General features: G+C 43.5%; 2 protein-coding genes across 3 annotated transcripts in view; one reads left to right on the top strand and one right to left on the bottom strand.

The window, feature by feature from the left end:
* Nucleotides 1-11,384, top strand: part of si:dkeyp-118h9.7 (sacsin) — a 33,719-nt gene extending 22,335 nt beyond the window's left edge. For both annotated transcript variants that reach the window (XM_024431524.2, XM_042326749.1), the window contains one exon: nt 64-11,384. In XM_024431524.2, the coding sequence (XP_024287292.1) occupies nt 64-11,057 (10,994 nt within the window). In that variant the 3' untranslated portion in view covers nt 11,058-11,384. The remainder of the gene's footprint in view (nt 1-63) is intronic.
* A 2,378-nt stretch (nt 11,385-13,762) lies between these two features.
* LOC112257730 (ependymin-2) lies at nt 13,763-15,876 on the bottom strand. Its single transcript, XM_024431522.2, has 6 exons — nt 15,692-15,876; nt 15,460-15,491; nt 15,099-15,239; nt 14,730-14,916; nt 14,466-14,550; nt 13,763-14,263 (listed from the first exon to the last, which is right to left on the bottom strand). The coding sequence occupies exons 1-6, from the start codon at nt 15,777-15,779 to the stop codon at nt 14,131-14,133; spliced, it is 666 nt and encodes a 221-aa protein (XP_024287290.1). The 5' UTR covers nt 15,780-15,876; the 3' UTR covers nt 13,763-14,130.
* Nucleotides 15,877-19,924: the final 4,048 nt, after the last annotated feature.

Genomic DNA, 19,924 nt, shown 5'->3' with positions numbered 1-19,924 from the left:
TGGAATTGCAAATACCTGCATGTTTTTTACATGGTTATTATTGCCATATCTCTGTAATTTTAGAGAAATTCAACGTATTCAATGTGGATGCTGACATCGTGGCTACATTTGCCAAGAAGAGTCTCCCAAAGGACTGGGAACAGACAGATGGTCAGGTCACCTGGAAGGTAGGGAGTGGCCAGCACCCACCCTTGAGGTGGCTCAGAGAGTTCTGGAAATGTCTCAACACTCACTGGGAATATCTGAGATGTTTTGAAGGCATGCCACTGATACCCATCGAGCCTCTTCACGATACTAGCCAGTCTGTCAAACTTGCAAGACTACAACAGAATCCAACCATAATTTTTCGGGAAAGCAAACAAACCATCTTATCAGACAAAATCGAGAAAGTGATAAATAGTGTTGGGGGAACAGTGGTGAACAGAGATAAATGCCTGAAGCACCGAGATCTTGACTCGTATGTACTACCACCATCGCCTCAGAACATTCTACAGGTGTTCATGAACTTAGCTGCCAGTCAGGTCATCAGTGGAATCAGTTCTGCTCCTCACCATGAGAAAGAAGAACTCAAAGCCTACCTATCTACTCTGAATCCTCTCACAGTCCAGGAGCGAGATCTGCTCTCAAAAATGCCTCTCTTCCAATCAATGGCCGGAGAATACGTTGCCGCCCTATCCAAGCAGGCAGTGGTTCTGAGTTCTACCCCAGCTCTCCCCACAGAGCTCCCCATGCTGCATTCCATTGTCCGGTGTGCAACTAAGGCTGATCGCAAGCTCCTATTGTTGCTCAAGGTTGATCTCCTGGAGACCGCCCAGGTGGCCATTTATTTGGTTGATGGAGTTGAGAGGAAGTCTTTCAAGAAACAAGAGACTGAGAGAATCATGACCTGGATTTTACAGCATGGCAGTATCCTCTTCTTACAGAATGGGACATTGTACAGAAAATGTAAGGATTTGAGCTTCATCGAAGTAGATGGAAAATTGAAGAAGACTTCCAGCATTTTTGATCCAAACAATAAAACCTTCCAAGTCCTTTTTGAAAGAGATTTTTTCCCTCCAGCTGTGTTCACCCAGACTCCAGAGATGCTTGACGGCTTAACACGTATTGGATTGCAGACAAAGGAAATGGAAGTCTCAGCAGACAACGTGTTGCATATTGCCACCCATATTGAGAAATCACGTGTTCACTCACAAAGGGCTTTCAAAAAGGCAGAAGCACTTCAAAGACTATTGAATGACAATGACTTGCTTTCCCAGTTCTCTCATCAGCAGCTGCAGCACCTCTCACAGCTGCAGTGGGTCCCTTGTGAGAATCCTTGCATCACGAAAGAAAAGAACAAGCGGAAAAGTTTCTACAAGCCAGAGGAGATAAGACATTCGGAGTACAAGAGCATTGTAGGGCATGTCATGCCTCTTACTGGAGAATTCAGTCAGAAAGTAAGCAGCAAACTGGGTCTGTTACACCTCCCTCCTGCTGAGAAGGTTATGGAGAATGTGTCATCACTGGCAGCTGTGGCCCAGTCAATGACAGATCCAGATAAAGATGTGGAGTTTAAAACCAAGCTGCACAGCATTTACAAATATATGCAAGATCACATTCCTGCGGTCAGGGAAGTGTTGAAAAAGAGACGCTTACCTTGGCTGTGGATCCACAACCATTTTGTTTTTCCTCATGATGTAGTCTTGGCCTACCCCCCTGATTTGGATCTGAGCTCGTACATTGAGAGGGTGACCGATGAATTTCTTCCATACAACACCTTGCTGACAGAGTTTAAAGTGAAGACATCACTGTCAAAAACAGAAATAGAGGGCATCCTTTATGGCATCAAACAGACCATTGAAGAAAGGTCCCAACCATTTGGCGAACCCTCAGAGCTGAAAGTGTCAATAGCCATTCTGAACTGGATGTGGAGAGAGAAGAAGACCGTCAAGGTCAATATCCCTGTGCCGGTCATGGCAGGGAGTCAGAGATTTACTCTGCAACCATTGTCCAAGACAGTGTTTTGTGACATAAGCAGAATCAGTCTGGAGGATATACAGCACGACCAGGAGGAGATGCATGTCATCCACGAGGAGATTTCACCGGCAACGGCAGAGTGGCTAAACATCCCGTTCCTCAGCACCCGGATCCTACGTCCAGAGTTAGTTGGAATAGAGCAGTGTGGGCAGTCAGAACCCATAACTCTGAGGATCAAGAACATCCTGAAGGAGTATGATGAAGAGAATGACATATTCAAAGAGCTCATTCAGAATGCAGAAGATGCTGGAGCAAACACCTGTAAGTTCATGGTGGATTTCAGAGACCACAAAGACCCAGCGGACAGCCTCATAGACCAAGGCATGTCCCTCTGTCAGGGACCATGTCTCTGGGCCTTCAACGACGAGCTCTTCACTGAGGATGACTGGAAAAACATTGTCAAACTCGGATCTGCCTCAAAGGAAAACAAGGTTGAAAAAATAGGGAAGTTTGGACTTGGATTTAATGCTGTGTACCATGTGACTGATATTCCTTCAATCCTCAGTGGCAAGGGGCTTCTGATACTTGACCCAAATGTTACACACCTGCAAAAGCACATACAAAACAAAGCAAATACTGGAATCAAACTGGACTTATCTCGGGAGCAGCTTCTGCACAGGTTTCCTGGACAATTCAGACCATATGAGCGCATTTTTGATTGCAATCTTTCAAAAAAGAGCACTCAGAAATTCTACCAGGGCACGCTCATTAAACTACCTTTCCGGACACGAGAGGAGGCTGTCAAGTCAGAAATCAGCGGAAATGTGTATGACAGCGATGGCATAGTGAAATTTCAACAGAAACTGATCAACTCACAAACTCATCTCCTCTTTCTGAAGAACATCAAGATGGTATCTCTTCAAAACCTCCCGAGCGACGCTTCCACTCCTCCTCAGGACGACCAAATTGAGACGCTTTTCACTGCCACCAGAAAAGTTGTGAACACATTCAAGATTCCAGAGGACACTCCTCCAGGAACGATGCAGAATGATGCTCTGAAATCTCTGATGAAGCAATATGCGAAATGCCAAGAGGTCATTGACTGCCATAGCGCCAACATAGCAGAACTAACTCAACAACATTGTGATGGATCTGATGTCCAGTTTTGGCTTCTGTACAATTGCTTTGGGACACAAAATTCTTTACAAATGGTCCAGACAGACAACAAGCATACAGTGTTCTCCTTGCCAATAGGAGGTGTTGCTGTACCATTAAACAAAGAACCACAGACTGGGAAATGGGTCCCAGGAGACACCAAACAAGTTGGCCAGGCTTTCAGCTTCCTCCCCCTCTCTGTTGCCACAGGGCTCCCGGTGAACCTGAATGGATCCTTTGCTGTGACCTCTAATCGGAGAGGTCTGTGGGAGAGTGGAGTGAAATATGACTGGAATAAAGCTCTCCTGCAGGATGCTGTTACAACTGCATATGTCACTACACTACTAGTGTTGAAGAATATGTCAAACAATGGAGACCTTCAACGTTACCCGTACTACACCTTTTGGCCCAATGAAAAGAATGTGAGCAAGACCTTCAAACCCCTGGTTGATGAATTTTACTTCGCCATCACTCAGCACTTCTCTGGCAAAGCTCTGGAGCTCTTCAGTGACGGGGACAACTGGTGCTCAATGTGCAATGCCAGATTTCTGCACCCAACAATTCAAGAGGACAAAGCTGTAGGAGAGCTTGCAATGAAGGTTTGTCAAAGGTATCCAAACGCATCTTATCATGTTGTCCCACTGCCATTGTGGGTGAGACAGAGCTTCATACAGACTGGCTTTGATACGATTCTAAATCAGAGAACATTTGATTGGAAAACATTTTACCAAAACGTGGTATTCAACAACCTGAGCACTATGGACCAGAAGAGTAGGAACGCTCTTGTGCTGCATGCTATTGACCTGAATGACGATGCCATTGACAATCTACTGAGGAGCTACCCATGCATTCCTACAAAGAAAAGTGGACAACTCCAGTTCATCAAAAAACTTGTGAATCCCCCTGGAAAAGTAGCATGCTTGTTTGAGCAAGAGGAAGGACGGTTCCTTGGGGGGACCAAAAATGACTTCTGTTCCTCTAAAAGGATTCAACGTCTGTCAGAACTGGGGATGCTGAGTAACCATCTCCCTTTGGAGGACATCACAGAGAGAGCAGAGACCATTGCCAGCATTTGGCAAAAAGAAAAAGGGAAAGCATACAAGCATCTTCAGTGCATCCTGGAGCTGATGAGGGACTCCTTACAGGATAAAGCCTCGCCTCACTGGGAGACTCTGAGAAACACAGAGTTCATTCCAGCATGTGCTCCAGTGAATACATGGGAAGGTAAAGATGGAGCAGTCAGGCTTCAAAAGCCTACTGACATTTACAGTGACCGATGTCGCCTTCTAGTTGACATGACACAGTCTGTGGTAGACTCTTCAAATTTGAAAATACACAGTGATGATGCAGTGCTACGCATACTGGGACTTTGTGAAAGCCCTTCACTTGAGACAGTTCTTCAGCAGCTGCAGGAAGCATCCAAGCACACACAAACATTTGACAAACAGATGCTTTTCAACATTGCCCTTGAATGCTACAGATTTCTGAATGAATGGCTGCAAGATGAGAAGGAATCCACAGCCATTTTTGAGAGGGCACACTCATTCCCCTTCATCCTGGTTGAAGACAGATTTGTGGATGTGAAATCAGTGGCAAAAACTGAGAATTTTGAGGCTAAACCGTATCTTCATGTCCTTCCACCTTCCTTGTCCAGTTTCAAAGAGCTCTGGAAATGTGTAGGCATCCAAAAGCAATTCACACCAGAACAGTTTCATGGTGTACTGCAGAAACTTAGCCAAGCCTATGGTATCAGCCCACTTTCCAATAATGATCTAGAAATTTGCCTGACAATAATCCTAAGGGGATTATATAAGGCCAAAGATGAAAACCAAAATGATGGTCTCATACCTGATGAAAACCAAGATGACTGTCTCATACCTGATGAAAGTGGTGTTTTGAAGCCATCTAACCAGCTCTATTTTAATGACAGCCCCTGGATGGAAGTGTCAGAAGATGTCACTTTATGCCATAAAAAGATATCTCGTGCCATTGCACTTTATTTTGGGGTGAACACAACAAGACACCACACACTGCAAAAGCATTCAGTAGAGAACTTCTCACCATTTGCCGAAGAGTTCGGACAACATGAGGAACTGACCGTCCGCATTAAAAACATAATTGCAGCTTATCCCTCAAAGAAGGACATCCTGAAGGAGCTCATCCAAAATGCTGATGATGCAGAAGCCACAGAAATTCACTTTGTTTTGGACAAAAGAAATCACAGCACGGAAAGAACATTTGGAGAGAGATGGCATCCACTGCAGGGCCCTGCACTGTGTGTGTACAACAACCAGGTATTTTCTGAAGCTGATCTGAGAGGCATTCAACAGCTGGGAGAAGGTGGAAAGCACAACATTCCAGGGAAAACTGGAAAATATGGACTTGGATTTAACTCAGTCTACCACCTGACTGACTGTCCTGCGATCCTAACCGGTGACAAATGGCTCTGCATATCTGATCCCAATCTGAAGTATGTTGAAGGTGGATCACGAGAATCACCTGGTCGCAAGTACACTCTGAAGAACGAATTGAAGAACACCTTCATGGATGTTTACAATACATTTCTCCCAAACGAATTCTCTCTTGAAAAAGGCACCATGTTTAGGTTGCCTATCAGGTCGTGTGCCATGGCAAAAACCTCAAAGATATCAAACAATGTTGTCAATGACAGAGATATCAATGAACTGTCTTCTGCTCTCCGTGAAGACCCTGAGGGATTGATTCTCTTCTTGAAGAACATCAGGAAAATACAGTTCCATGAAATCAGCACAAACACAGGAACGCTTATAATTACTTTCTCGATTGAAAAAAGTATTTCTGAGAAGAGTCATGCAGAAAAGGTTAATTTCCAAAACCACGTACAACAGTCCCTGTTGTCTGATGGACCAACAACACCACATGAAGCCATTTACAATGTCAAGATTTCATCATCTGATGAAAGGCAAAGCCAGTGGATCATTGCAGAGCAGTTTGGCTCCTTTAAAGGAAACACTGATATGAAAGGAGAGACTGGCAGAGTTCCCCAGGCATCTTTGGCAGCATGTGTAAGTTCTCATTCTAAACAGGATGACTTCAGTGGGCAAGTGTTCTGCTCCCTGCCCTTGCCTGGTAGAACTGGACTTCCAGTCCATGTAAACGGACACTTTCAGGTAGATTCTTCCAGACGGGCACTCTGGAAAGAGGATGGGAAAAGTTTGAAGACTGATTGGAATGAGTCTCTGAAACGGAACATCATTGCCCCACTGTATGCTGGCCTTCTGAATTACATCTGCAACCTAAAGAAAGTGAAACCCAATTCCATACATCTTATTAATTCAGTCCTGGACAGCTCCTACTTGTCCTTCTTCCCCACAATTACCAAAGACACTGGCCAAGATTGGCATGAAATGATTCATGAAGTGTACAGGTCAGTCAATGAAAAAGAACTCTGTGTTGTTCCAGTACTACGCAGATCAACTTGTCAAGTCCAACCCCAGTCAATGACACACCTGACAAATGTAAAGGAGTACACTGTTGACTGGTCAAGTGTGAGAAAGACAGTACCAACTGACACTCCTCATTTAACAAGCATGGAGAACAAGATCTTATTTTCTATTTTAGAAGATATTGGAATGCAGTTGGTTCCTTCATCCACAAAGATGACAAAAATATGGACCTGCTTCAAAACAGCTGGAATTGATGTGGAAAGAGTCAGTCCTTTGACGGTGGGAACCTACCTGAGGAAGAAACCACTGAATGATCCAACTCAAACTGAAATGGGTTTACCTCTACCAATTGGGCAGACTTTGATCAAAGACAAAGAGAGATGCTCCAAGCTCTTGGAGTACTGTATCGAAGATGTTGTAGTTAGCAAGAACACTTCCAGTTCAGAGAGCGGACTTCAAATAGCTGCCAGATCAGTCAGTGGACTTCCACTCCTTCTCACTCAAGATCAGATTCTCAGAGTGTTTGATCCTGAGTCTCCCAAGCTTCTGTCAAAATTTTACGGATTGTTCCATGGACATCAAGAGGATTTTGCTGATTACACAACCAACATCAATCATGTTGAGGTTCTAGAAGATGGGAACTTTCTTGAGAAACTGACAATTCCAGTCACAGTTAAGTATTTGAAACCTATACTTCTGCAACTCCTTCAAAACTGTGAAACTGATCCACACAGTAGGTTACACGTACCAGACGAGACAATGCTCTCATGGCTGAAAGCGCTTTGGAAATTCTTTGATGGTCAAGTCAAATTAGCAACTAAGAAGGGTGAAGGTGATAATCAGGCTCTGAGGGCCATCAAGGAATTGTTCTCTGACTGCCCTATTTTGCCAGTTGTGTGCCCAAGACTTAACAAACATGTTCTCCAAACAATGAGGAAAATGTCCAGTGTGATTGACATTGAATCAAAAGAAGACATGTCATCTATCCTCCTGAAACTTGGTCTCATGAAAATAAACATTCAATTCTTCAGACATGTGGACCAACTGCTGTATCAACATCTACTCCCTGAGCTCTTGAAGACAAGTGACTGCAGTGCTGTGTTAGACCAAGTCCACCAGCTGAAACATTCAGAGTTTCGGCATCTGTCTAGTAATGAGTTGATTAAACTACTACAGTTTCTGCAGTCTGGGATGTGCTCATCTAAAAACAGACAGGGCTACCAGAGAAAGCTCAAGTCATTGCCATTATTTGAAACCATACAGGGTAAACGGCAGCGGATTGATGGACAACAAAATGTATTCATCCTCAAAACAGAGTTCAAGGAAAGCTTTCCAGATTTGTACATGGCAGATGACAACAACATCTTCCTCAAATATAACTGTGAAAATGAGAGCTTGTCAGACAACCTGAGCATTAAAATCTTAAGTGATTTGGAGTACTATGTACAGTTTATTCTGCCTTTCCTACACAAGCTAAACGAAAACCAAATTATTCTCTCGGTCCAACTGTTGTTGTTGCTACAATTAAAACCCAACTACAAGTACCATGAAAAAATCATCTCTACAATGAAACATGTGAAATTCATTCGGAACATCAATGGGAATCTGCAGATGGCCTCTTACTACTTTGATAAGAATGAGAAGTTGTACGAAGTCATGCTGCCGCAAGAGAGATTTGTGCCAGAAAGCTTCTGGAAAATATTCCCAGATGGAGGGATCATATCTCATAAGGTTCAAGCAAGGAAACTGCTCGAAGAACTTGAAATGAAGTGCACTGTGTCAGATGAGGAGATAATTGAGTTTGCTCATAAAATTGAATTGGAAGCCAAAGTCACTGCCTGCCTCCAAGAGCTGAAACTAAAGTCGTCTACATTGTTTGAAACTATTTTGAAAAGGGATGACGTAAAGCTAGCACCAAACTTTCTCAAAATTATTTCTGACATTAAGTTTGTTTTTCCTGTGGAAATTCAAAAGAGATTGTGCAGCTACCACCCGTCATTTGCTGGAGAGAGGACTGTAGTTTCAATCAGAGGTTGTTTGCTTGGAAAAGATCTCCACAAGTCCCTGATTTGGACAACCATGCCAATACTGCACTTAAGGTTTATTGAAAAGCATATAACAATGATGATAGAAGCAGGCGCTGTTGAACAGCCCCCTCCGGAACGTGTGATAGAGAACCTCAGAAACATCTGTCAGTCACCATGCCAAACTCCTGACTTGGTTGGAACCCGAGCTGAAGTGTTCCGGACATCTTACACCTATCTACAAACAATAGAGTTTGACCCCAAGCTGTTGTCTGACCTCCCTGTGGTGCTGGTGGAAGAAGATTCTACTCTTGTAAAGACCAAGCAAACAGCTTTGGTATTGCCTCACGACGTGAAGTTTAGGCCATATTTGTATTGCATTCCTCCAAAGGATGTTAGGTATGCAGAATTCTTCAAGAAAATTGGCGTCAAACACGAGCCTACTGCAGAGCAGTACTGCAACGTGCTACAAGAAATCCATGCAGATTCCACCGACAAGCAAACCCTTCAACCAAATCAGGAGGAAACTGTCAAGTGTGCTGTAGAGCAGCTTTTTTGTCTGATTAGGAAATTGGAAGAAAATCATTTGACCTCAGAACTTCCCAAGGCTTTGTATCTACCATCAACAGATGGCAGACTGTACCCTTCAGACTCTCTGTATTTCAACGACACAGTCTTCCAGGGTAGCAGATTGGAGGGTGCTCTTAAAGACTTGAAACTCCTGGAGAAACTGAGCAACTGCCATTTAGGGTTCGACAGGTATGGGCATCATAAAATGCTGCAATTGTTGCCCCTGGAGATACGACCCAAAATGCTCTCCCAAACTGTAGTAGAGAACATGGTGGAATCCAACATGCAACTGTGTGAGTATGGGGAGTGCTGCGAGTTCAGCGGATGGTTTCAGGCACATCTGTCCTCTACTCCTTTCAGGCATGGTCTGGTTTGTCTCATTAGACAGCAGAAAGAGGGCCAGGTATCACAAGGCGACGCTGCCACCATGTGTGAGACAGCCTTTGGCAGCATTGAGATCACCTGCTGCAAGAGCCTTGAAACGGTGCTTTGGCTTGGCCAGGAGTTACTGAGTGGCACCACTGCTGCCACACAGCTGTATGTCAAAAAGAGCCAGCAAGGTTGCACCTTCTACCTGAAACACAACAACGACACAGCCCACAAAGTGAAGAGTGAGGTCATCATGAGACTGACTTATGAGATTAATGTCCTTCTCAATAACATTCTCGGCTCAAACCTCCTGCTAGTTCTGGGACACCTTCTCTCGTGTGATAGCATGGAGGATGTCAAGATGGCTCTGGAGCAGAACGGTATCCATAACAGTGCCGATACTGGTAGCACCAATACCGAAGAATCCCTGAAAGGACCGCCAGAACCAGGAAGTCCTATTCCTGAAGAGTGGCACGACACCCTGGACATGAGCTACCTCAACAACTATGAAGCTGGGGAATACGTTGGCTATAAGAAGACGGCAGAGGAGGATTATTGGTGTTATGCAGTTATAGTGGAACAGCTGTGTGTACCAACAGGCCAATCAGGACAGAGTGCACACAGATACAAAATACAAATTGGGAAAGATAAAGTAATCTTAGTCAGTGCCCTTGATCTGTACCAATTTAAACAGGAAAAGAAGCCTTCTTCCACTGGAGCAACTTGCATGGAACTGGTACAACTGACAGAATCTGTTCCACGGTCATCAACAACAATGGTCTTGCCACAGTCTTTGGAAGAAGCCAAAAAGGACATTGAGGATTGTCTGGCAGAGATCTGGACTCTGTCTGCAGAGGAGAAACACAAGGCCATCAATCGCCTCTGGTTGAGGTGGCACCCAGACAAAAATCCAGACTGTCTGCAACTTGCCACAGAGGCATTCAAGTATCTGCAAAACAGAATAGAGGATCTTGAGAACAGCAGGACGGGAAACCAATCATCCCCGCAATGGAGCACAAATTTCCGAAACTTCTACGAACGGTGGAACCAGGAGGCTCATCGCCACCGGTGTGGGAGAGAGAGGTTCTCCAGAGCAAGGGGCCACAATACCAGATACAGCTTCTATACATATCATGGAAATGTACCACAACCCAATCGAGCAGAGGCTCAGCGCTGGCTCAGTCAGGCCCAGTGTGATCTAGCTGCTGCTCACAACGACACAGGAGGCAGGGCCACAGAGTGGACTCTGTTCAAGGTACATCAGGCCGTGGAGAAGGCTCTCATAGCAGCCGAGTACAGAAGACATGGACAATATTCCAGCAACATTTCCATCTCCATTCTGGCTGAGCGGGTATCTGACTACAGCCCCAAGTTACACACTCTACCCAGCATTGTGAGCAAACTGAAACAGCTGGGAGTCGACGCCAAGACCACTCAATACCCAAACTACCACCCCTTACCAAACATTCCCAACAAAATGTTCAAGTGTGAGAATGAAACCGAGGTACTGGACATGGCATCAAAGCTTCTGTGCAAAATAGAAATGTATATTAATTGATTCAAGACATAGCCTGCATATGTTTCCATTGGGCATTGATAGAAAACAAACAGTTGATTATTGCATCCAGTTCTTTTAGAAATGCACACAAAAAAAATGCTAAAAGCTATTTGATTCGAATTGCTAAATGTATATTTCATGTTGTGAGCTTGTGCTTAGCTGCAAGTATATTATGATCATTCAAGTGGTTCAGTAATTATTTTTAAGAAAACATTGATTTAAAGGAGAAATTGTTTTTGTTATACATCAAATACAGTAAAATGATAATTTTCCATGTTTTATGTTGAAGATGTATTCTGTTCTAATAAATGTCAAATATAAATGTGATTTAATTAAGTAAAGATTGATCAGTCTCTCTGCATCCTCAGACATATTACAATATTTAGTCTCCAAGTAAAACAATGATCAGTCATCTGATAAAATGCTTTTATTTATTATGAAACCATGAAAATGAACCATAACAGACAAATGCATGTCAACTAACAGAATCTGCTCTGAAAATATCTCCTGAATGAATGATGTCACCACTCATCAGAAAATAAGTCTGGTAGTGTGTGCTTGGTTGTCTCTCGGCAGTAGCCAGCCCCCAGTGTTTATGCAATACAAAAGGTTTTGTTCTGTTGTCTTCATAGAGAAACATGTTAGTCTGGGGTTTCATTTGAATCATCTTTAGTCTCTTAACACACGTCTTCATCATGACCCTATGGCTGGAGCCTTTATCTGGGATCCAATAATAATAACTTGTATATACAACAGGCTGCTGCCTGGGCCCATGCGGTGCACTAAGGATACAGAGGAGTCTTTACATAGCAGATATAGTATGGTGGATGATAGGGGAACAAAATTCAATACATGCAGCGATCCAGACTAATGTTTTTCACTGGTGACACCAACTTTTTCAGTTGGTGGCACCAGCCCAACTGTCACGCTGGTATGTTTAGTTTTTTTTTTGCCCAAATTACAGCGTGCCGTGTAAAGGCACGGGGACAAAGACCAAACAAACACGTAACAAAAACACAGGGTTGAAACCCGAACAAAAGAGCGAGGAGTACCTTGAATAAATATCACACGCGCACAATGATTAACACACGGGACGAGATCTGTAATCATCTGCGCAATCCACAAGGGCACAAAACACACAGCATAGGTACTCACCAACGGACATTGTAACAATAATCGACCCCCTAATGGAAACCAAAGGGCACATGTATACAAATACAAATCAGTGGGAATAGGGGACAGGTGTGCGTGATGAAAGTTCCGGAGGGATCCGTGACACCAACAACAACAATAACAAACATAGCGGCGTCACGCAATAGATAAATGAGTAATCACCTTATCAAGTAATCCACAATGCTTAAATAAGAAGTGTAAAAGACTATCGAGATGGTATTCAATAAACAAGTTGTTACATCTAACATGTCCAAACAGGAATGCATGATTCAAGATATTTTGATATGCAACCTAATCCAGTGATTGTCAATAATTTTGGGTTGACAATTAGGCTATTGTTATATTTTACCGTCAAAATAAGGCTCCAGAATTTTCAGATGTTTTTGTTCAGCAGAGATTAATTTTCCTTCATCTTTATGTTGACTAATATGATATATAGCCTAATTCAATTGGTGCCAATTCACCACGGGGGAATTCAGATCCGAGGTGTGCGGAAATGTAACGTAATTCCCTTTTTATGCACAATTGGATACCACGAAATTGGGGAGAAAAAGGGGTAAAATAAGAAAGTATTGTTCATCCGAAAAGCAAGCCGATGTCCCAAGGTTTTACGCACATTAGGCCTATTTGCTATGAAGACTGCGAGGAACTAAGGTTTACTGTAGTTAATTAACAACAAGCATGTTCCTTATCTGAAGTGCATTCAATGATGCCTGTTACTCATGGTCTAGACTTGCACGGATGGGCTAGCGGCAAAGGGGTGATCGACACGTGACCCACCTCAACGCTCACATCCTATTATTATTTTACTGTCAATGGAAAAGCAGTGCCAGACTTGCCTAGGTCCACGGCCATATTTGCAATCAAGTCCACGCACTGAGTGATACAGAAAAAAAAGAATGTTCTCTCCTCCAGGAATAAATTAGGTAGGTCTGATTCATAGCGTTGCTATGACAGTTTCATTTCATACATGGACTAGTCCCCCACTGCTGCAACTGCTGCCATGCAGTGGGCCCCATGTGGTGGTGCTGAAATGGGCCAGGAGGCCCAGGAGGAGGGTCCCAGTCAGTCACACTGTCCCAGCCCTGGCAGCTGCAGCACCAAGGACAGCAGTTGGCCTCATGCTCAGCAACTCACCCCAGCTAGGGTTCACGCTCTGTCTCCCTGCTTGTTTTGGGTTTAATGACTTCATTGCCTTTCAGGTATCACATCCCTCTCTGTTAACCAGAAATAGTTTAAAAGTTATTTCAAACCCCATTTACAAAAGGCCACAAGTGACCATGTCTGTGACATACATTTTATGTAAACCTAACCCCAGAAATACTGACAGACAAAGACAGTGAGACTATTGTTCTGGATCAAAGGCATGACTAATTAATGAGACTAGAGTTTAGCCAATGTGGGCTACAGGGGCTAGACGCTATGGTGCTGCAATTAGTTTCAGATAGAGATTAAGAGATATTCTTATGTATGTTTGATGTAGATGTTGAAGATGACTTGGGTAATAAAAAAAAATACATTTGGAGACTGGAAAAGATTTGGAGTTTTTATTCTTATTTGCCTATGCAGACCTCTTATGCATTTGCAACTTAAAGTGACAGATTAATAGTGTAAGGTACAAACATTATATGCCCATCTATCCTGTTCAAACGTAGAGATTACATTAACATGACAACTTGAAATTAACTTTCCTTTTTACATCTGATCTGTCTTTTATGCAATGTCTTCAAAGGGGAATCAACAAAGAAAGTAAATTATAATACAGATCTTATCTAACAGAAGAGGAAAGATGGTAATAATAAAACAGTCAAATGTAGTCATTAGAGTGAGAGAAACATCTAGGTGGATTAGCTTGCCAGGCTCTTGGTTGGTTGGGGCTGGAGGTCCTGGTGCCACTGTATCAGACAGTGTTGAAAATATTGAAGAAGTCATTCTTCTGGCCCTTTGGAGTCTCCTCCAGCTCCACAGCCTCACAGAAAGACGGCAGAGTGAACATTTCAGGGGCCTTCACCTCAGTGACCACTTCAGAATTGCTGTAAGAAAAAGAGAAATCACATGATGATTTGGCGCATGCAAGAACCTACAACGTAAGCACAATCAGATATACAGTGCAGAACAAAATCTACAATCGTCAAATAAATCTAGTACTGTAATAGGGCAATATGGTAGCAGCATACTTTACATACATGTCAGTGACCTTACCACTGCTTTATGCAAGTTAAATGTGTCACACACCTGAAGAGGAGTGTGATGGAGTCAGTTGAGTAGAAAGTACTGAGTGGTAGACATTCTCCCACAGTAGTTAACGCAGAATACTGGCCTGGAGATCAGATAGATAGACCAACAGACATTAAGACTGACATACACTGTATGTGAATGTTTTGATACACCTCAATAGCCTTGCTATGTAAACCAATATACAGTATATAAACCATCATGTATTACTTAATTAATGAAAATCACATTGACAGTCTGACTCCTAATGCGTATCATAATTACCCTTAGTCTCTGCCACAGATCCCATCCATATATTCACTTTGATGTTCTCCTCCTGAACAGTGTCACTCCCCAAAAACAGCTCAACCTGATGGGCTGCACCAGCGGGGAGTTCCAGAGCGTGAGCATGAGAGTGCAGAGACATCTTCTTACAGGACTGGTTCTTCATGTCAATGTCATAGAAGACCCCCTGAGAGAAACGGTAGAGATGGAGGAAGACTCGGTTATGACGATGCTGTGTCATAACCATAGAAACAAGTGTGGTATACATGTATACTTTGATGTTATAAAGCAGCTATTCTGCATTACAATTGGGTTGGACTCAACTGAAACGTCTTATAAGTGTGTATTTCTGTTAGTTCTCAGTGTTACCTCTTCAAACAGCATCAGGTAGTCCTCCAGATGCTCAGTCTTGTTGAGGTGCATCTCACTTTCAGTGAAACGTAGCTTCTTGTTCGTAGAGTCGTAGCTGTAATGTCCAGTTGCCTTGATTTCACCTCCTGTAAGGGCCATCTGTTTTATCAAGAGATGAAGAGCGAGAGGAAGATATAAAGAGAGAGATAGAGAGATGAGTATGACCCAATTCTGTACCTGCAAAAACATCAGTGGACTAAAAAAGGATTGCCTGAGCTGAGAGTCTGGTTTGGTTTTGAAATAATGGAAATATAACCACACGGTGTCCTTACATGAAACTGGACATTGATAATGGTTAATGGATTAATGGGCAACTCACCACAGTCAGGACCCCAGTCATATTAGGTGATGCTAAAAGACAAAAACGGCATTTAGGCAGATTTTAAAACTCAGAGATGTGTAGACATATAGGTATAATTTAAGTTAGAGACTGTCAAATCTATGAACCCTGACAATATTACAGAAACAGTCATACAAGTAACAGCAGTTTTCCACATAGTGCACAGCAAACATTAACTACTACAAGTAGATATAAAGCAGATAATCCTTACTGCAGTGTTGTGGGCCATGGGACTCTGCCAGGGCGGTGGCACCCAGACACAGCCAGATGGAGAGGGCAGCGAAGGCGAAGTCCTGCATCTTCTTTTGGAGGGAGACTGAGGTTAACACTCAAACTTACACAACTCAGAGAGGATGATCACGACTCCAAGCGGTTCCAGGAACTGTGACAGGATGGATGGACACTGGTCCTTTTATAGGGTCCAACCATGGGGTTAAATGGAACACCTCTATGGGTCCAACCCCCACAGTGTCTGTAACAATGGAAGAATGTTTTGGAAAGAGACGAGGGGTGGTTTAAACTTGTTGACCTTTCCTTCCACGTGGACCCTGACAAACAACATCTGCATAAACAGGGACTTAAGGACAAGCCACATGGAGTCACTATGAAGTAATGGTCTGCCTTGCCATTGTGTGTCCTGTTCTGTCCTTGTGTGTCCCTTGTCTTGTCAGCATCTTGTGCTACAGTTGAAGTCGGAAGTTTACACACACTTAGGTTGGAGTCATTAAAACTGTTTTTTCAACCACTCCACAAATGTATTGTTAACAAACTATAGTTTTGGCAAGTCAGTTAGGACATCTACTTTGTGAATGACACAAGTAATTTTTCCAACAATTGTTTACAGACAGATTATTTCACTTATTTATTATTTCACTGCATTACAATTCCAGTGGGTCAGAAGTTTACATACACTAAGGTGACTGCCTTTAAATAGCTTGCAAAATTCCAGAAAATGATGTCATGGATTTATAAGCTTCTGATAGGCTAATTGACTTCATTTGAGTCAATTGGAAGTGTACCTGTGGATGTATCTCAAGGCCTACCTTCAAACTCAGTGTCTCTTTGCTTGACATCATAGGAAAATCAAAAGAAATCAGCCAAGACCTCAGAAAAAATTGTAGACCACAAATCTGGTTTATCCTTGGGAGCAATTTCCTATGCCTGAAAGCACCACGTTCATCTGTACAAACAATGGTAAGCAAGTATAAACACCATGGGACCACGCAGCCGTCATACCGCTCAGGAAGGAGACGCACTCTGTCTCCTAGAGATGAACGTGCTTTGGTGCAAAACGTGCAAATACATCCCGATACAACAGCAAAGGACCTTGTGAAGATGCTGGAGGAAACAGGTACAAAAGTATCTATATCCACAATAAAATATGTCCTATATCGACATAACCTGAAAGGCCGCCTAGCAAGGAAGAAACCACTGCTCCAAAACTGCCATAAAAAAGCCAGACTACGGTTTGTAACTGCACATGGGGACAAATATCGTACTGGAGAAAGGTCAAATGGTCTGATGAAACAAAAATAGAACTGTTGGGCCATAATGACCATTGTTATGTTTGGAGGAAAAAGGGTGAGGCTTGCAAGCCGAAGAACACCATCCCATCCGTGAAGCACGGGGGTGGCAGCATCATGTTGTGGGCGTGCTTTGCTGCAGGAGGGACTGGTGCACTTCACAAAATAGATGGCATCATGAGGCAGGATAATTATGGGGATATATTGAGGCAGCATCTCAAGTCATCAGTCAGAAAGTTCAAACTTGGTCGCAAATTTTAAAACTTGGCCAAATTTCACCCAACTTATTGTGGGAAGCTTGTGGATGGCTACCTGAAATGTTTGACCCAAGTTAAACAATTTAAAGGCAATGCTACCAAATACTAATTGAGTGTATGTAAACTTCTGACCCACTGGGAATGTGACGAAATAAATAAAAGCTGAAATAAATCACTCTCTCTACTATTATTCTGACATTTCACATTCTTAAAATAAGGTGGTGATCCTAACTGACCTAAGACAGGGGATTTATACTAGGATTAAATGTATTTGGCTAAGGTGTATGTAAACTTCCAACTTCAACTGTATATTCTATGATTCCTTGGGTATGGTCCACCCAATTAGTTTGTAAGCCATGAGACAATATTCAGATAATAATTATACTGTATGAATGCTTACTGCTTGGTCATAAATGTACTTGTAGTGGACAGTAATATTTGACATGTGTATATACAGTATATATGATATTATAAATGCCTCACATGCGACTGGTAATAAATGTTTATCTGACTCCATAAAGATAATTAAAATATACAAGCAAGCATCATGCTTGACGTTGACTAGCAAGAATTTGTCTGAGAATTGTCTACACCAAAGGTAGATATTTAATTAACATTGTACAATGAATGGATTCACATACAAGGAATAAAGCTTAAGTTACAAAGCATGAACAAAGTGATGCTTACTAGGCGGGAGGCCTACAAGCCTAGGAAATTGGAACTGATCATACAACCTTCCTCATTGGACAGGATACAGGATAGGAGAGAGAACAAAGGCATTTAATTCCATTTCTAACATCTGAAGGTGTAACCTTTCAACCCAAAACCAACCACCATTGACCAATCAAACAATACAAAGTTTACAGTATCCTAAACACTCCCGGCCCCAATCTCCACAGGGTGTCACAGTGTAAATAAGACAGCCTACATACTTTATTTGATGGCTTCTCAACAATAAACTGTAATAGCGTAGAATATGGTGCACTTCTCAAACTAGAATATCTACTGTGTAAGATCTTCTAAAGCTCTACCGAAAGTTTTATTCATGCCCTTACAGTATATTAATAGTGCTTCCTGTGCAGTTTATGTCTCTATGGCTGTGAAAGATCCAGCGATCCTCTGAAGAAATAAGGGGGAGTCCAATCCAAACACTGAAAGCCCTGGTCAAATGAGGTCGGCTCACTGTCGTCCTGCTGTCTGTCCTCTGTTGCTCTACAGCAAACTCTATAAGACAACAGATTTGTCTTTCCTTTGAGAGGATGAATATGATCACATTGCTGAATAGGTTACATTCCACTAAATCTTCAACTTAAAGGTATGTTTTGAAAAAGTTGTCACGCCTACTCCTGCTCCCTCCCTCCGGCACTCGAACCCATATTGCGCACACCTGACAACCATCATTGCGCACACCTGCTCCCTATTCGCACACCTGCTCCCTTAAGCACACCTGGACTTTATCACCACCCGGATTACTCACTTCATATAGCCCTCACCAACCTCAGTCATCAGGCAGTATTGGTTCTGTTTTCATGTCCAGATGTTTTTCTTGTTTTGTAACACGCTTGTTATTATTAAACTCACCATCTGCATCCTGACTCGTTGTTACAAAATACTGCTTCAAATTATGGAAGCAGCAGATTACACCATGGTCAAGGAACAGGGTCATCTTCTCCACCAACACCACGACCAGCTGGCTCTACTGGGTACGACCATGAAGGAGGTCCTCCACGTTCTCAACCGACTCAACACCAGCAGCGAGGTTCTCCATACCTCTGATGGATGGCCTCCTACCACGGGTCGTCAGTGAGCCAGTCCCCCAGCCTACCCAGCCGTCCTCCCAGGTCCGTGATGCCCAACTGTCCCTTCCGAAGAAGTATGATGGTACTCTATCAAAATGTCATAGCTTCCTACTCCAGTGTTCCCTCTATTTCACCTCTCAGACAGGAGCCCCCACCACCGAGAGGTCCAAGGTTGCCACGGTCGTTTGCCTGCTGACCGGACAGGCGTTGGGGTGGGCTACAGACGTCTGGGAGAGAGGAGGAGCTGGGTTCCTACCAGAGGTTCATGGCTCTGTACAAGGTGGTTTTCGACCATCCTCCAGAGGTCAGAGAGGGAGGTGAGCGACTTTTCCAATTCCACCAAGGTGCCCAGACCGCTGCGGAGTACGCCCTCGTCATTCGGACTGTGGCAGCCTCCAGCGGATGGCATGAACCGGCACTCCACACGCTATTCTGCAGTGGACTGCACGAAGAGGACCAGATGGAGTTGGCATGTCGGGATGACAACATATCCTTGGACGCTCTCATCGCGATGGCCATCTGTCTGGATAACCTTCTTCGGGCGCGTTGGTGTCCACCTCACCACTCACCTCCCTCCTTTGGCTGTCCTGAGGCAGAGCCTGAACCCAAGGAGGTAGGGGATACACACCTCCCATCCTACACAATTACTCACGTCACAGCACCACTTACCCTCACCATGGGACCAAAGCACCAGGAAAGCTTTCCCTTCTTCATCACCGCACCCGTACACAAAGTCATGCTCGGCCTACCGTGGCTCCAACTCCATAACTCCACCATCTCCTGATCAAAGATGAGAATCACCACCTGGGAACCAGGATGCCGGAGGACCTGCTTTCCTACACCCTGTTTTTCTACCCCTATCAAG

The sequence above is a fragment of the Oncorhynchus tshawytscha genome, linkage group LG09 (genome assembly GCF_018296145.1).
Source record: "Oncorhynchus tshawytscha isolate Ot180627B linkage group LG09, Otsh_v2.0, whole genome shotgun sequence".
In the NCBI taxonomy this organism is placed as follows: Eukaryota; Metazoa; Chordata; class Actinopteri; order Salmoniformes; family Salmonidae; genus Oncorhynchus; species Oncorhynchus tshawytscha.
The sequence above is the reverse complement of the archived record's forward strand: the minus strand, read 5'-3'. Positions and strand labels throughout refer to the sequence as shown.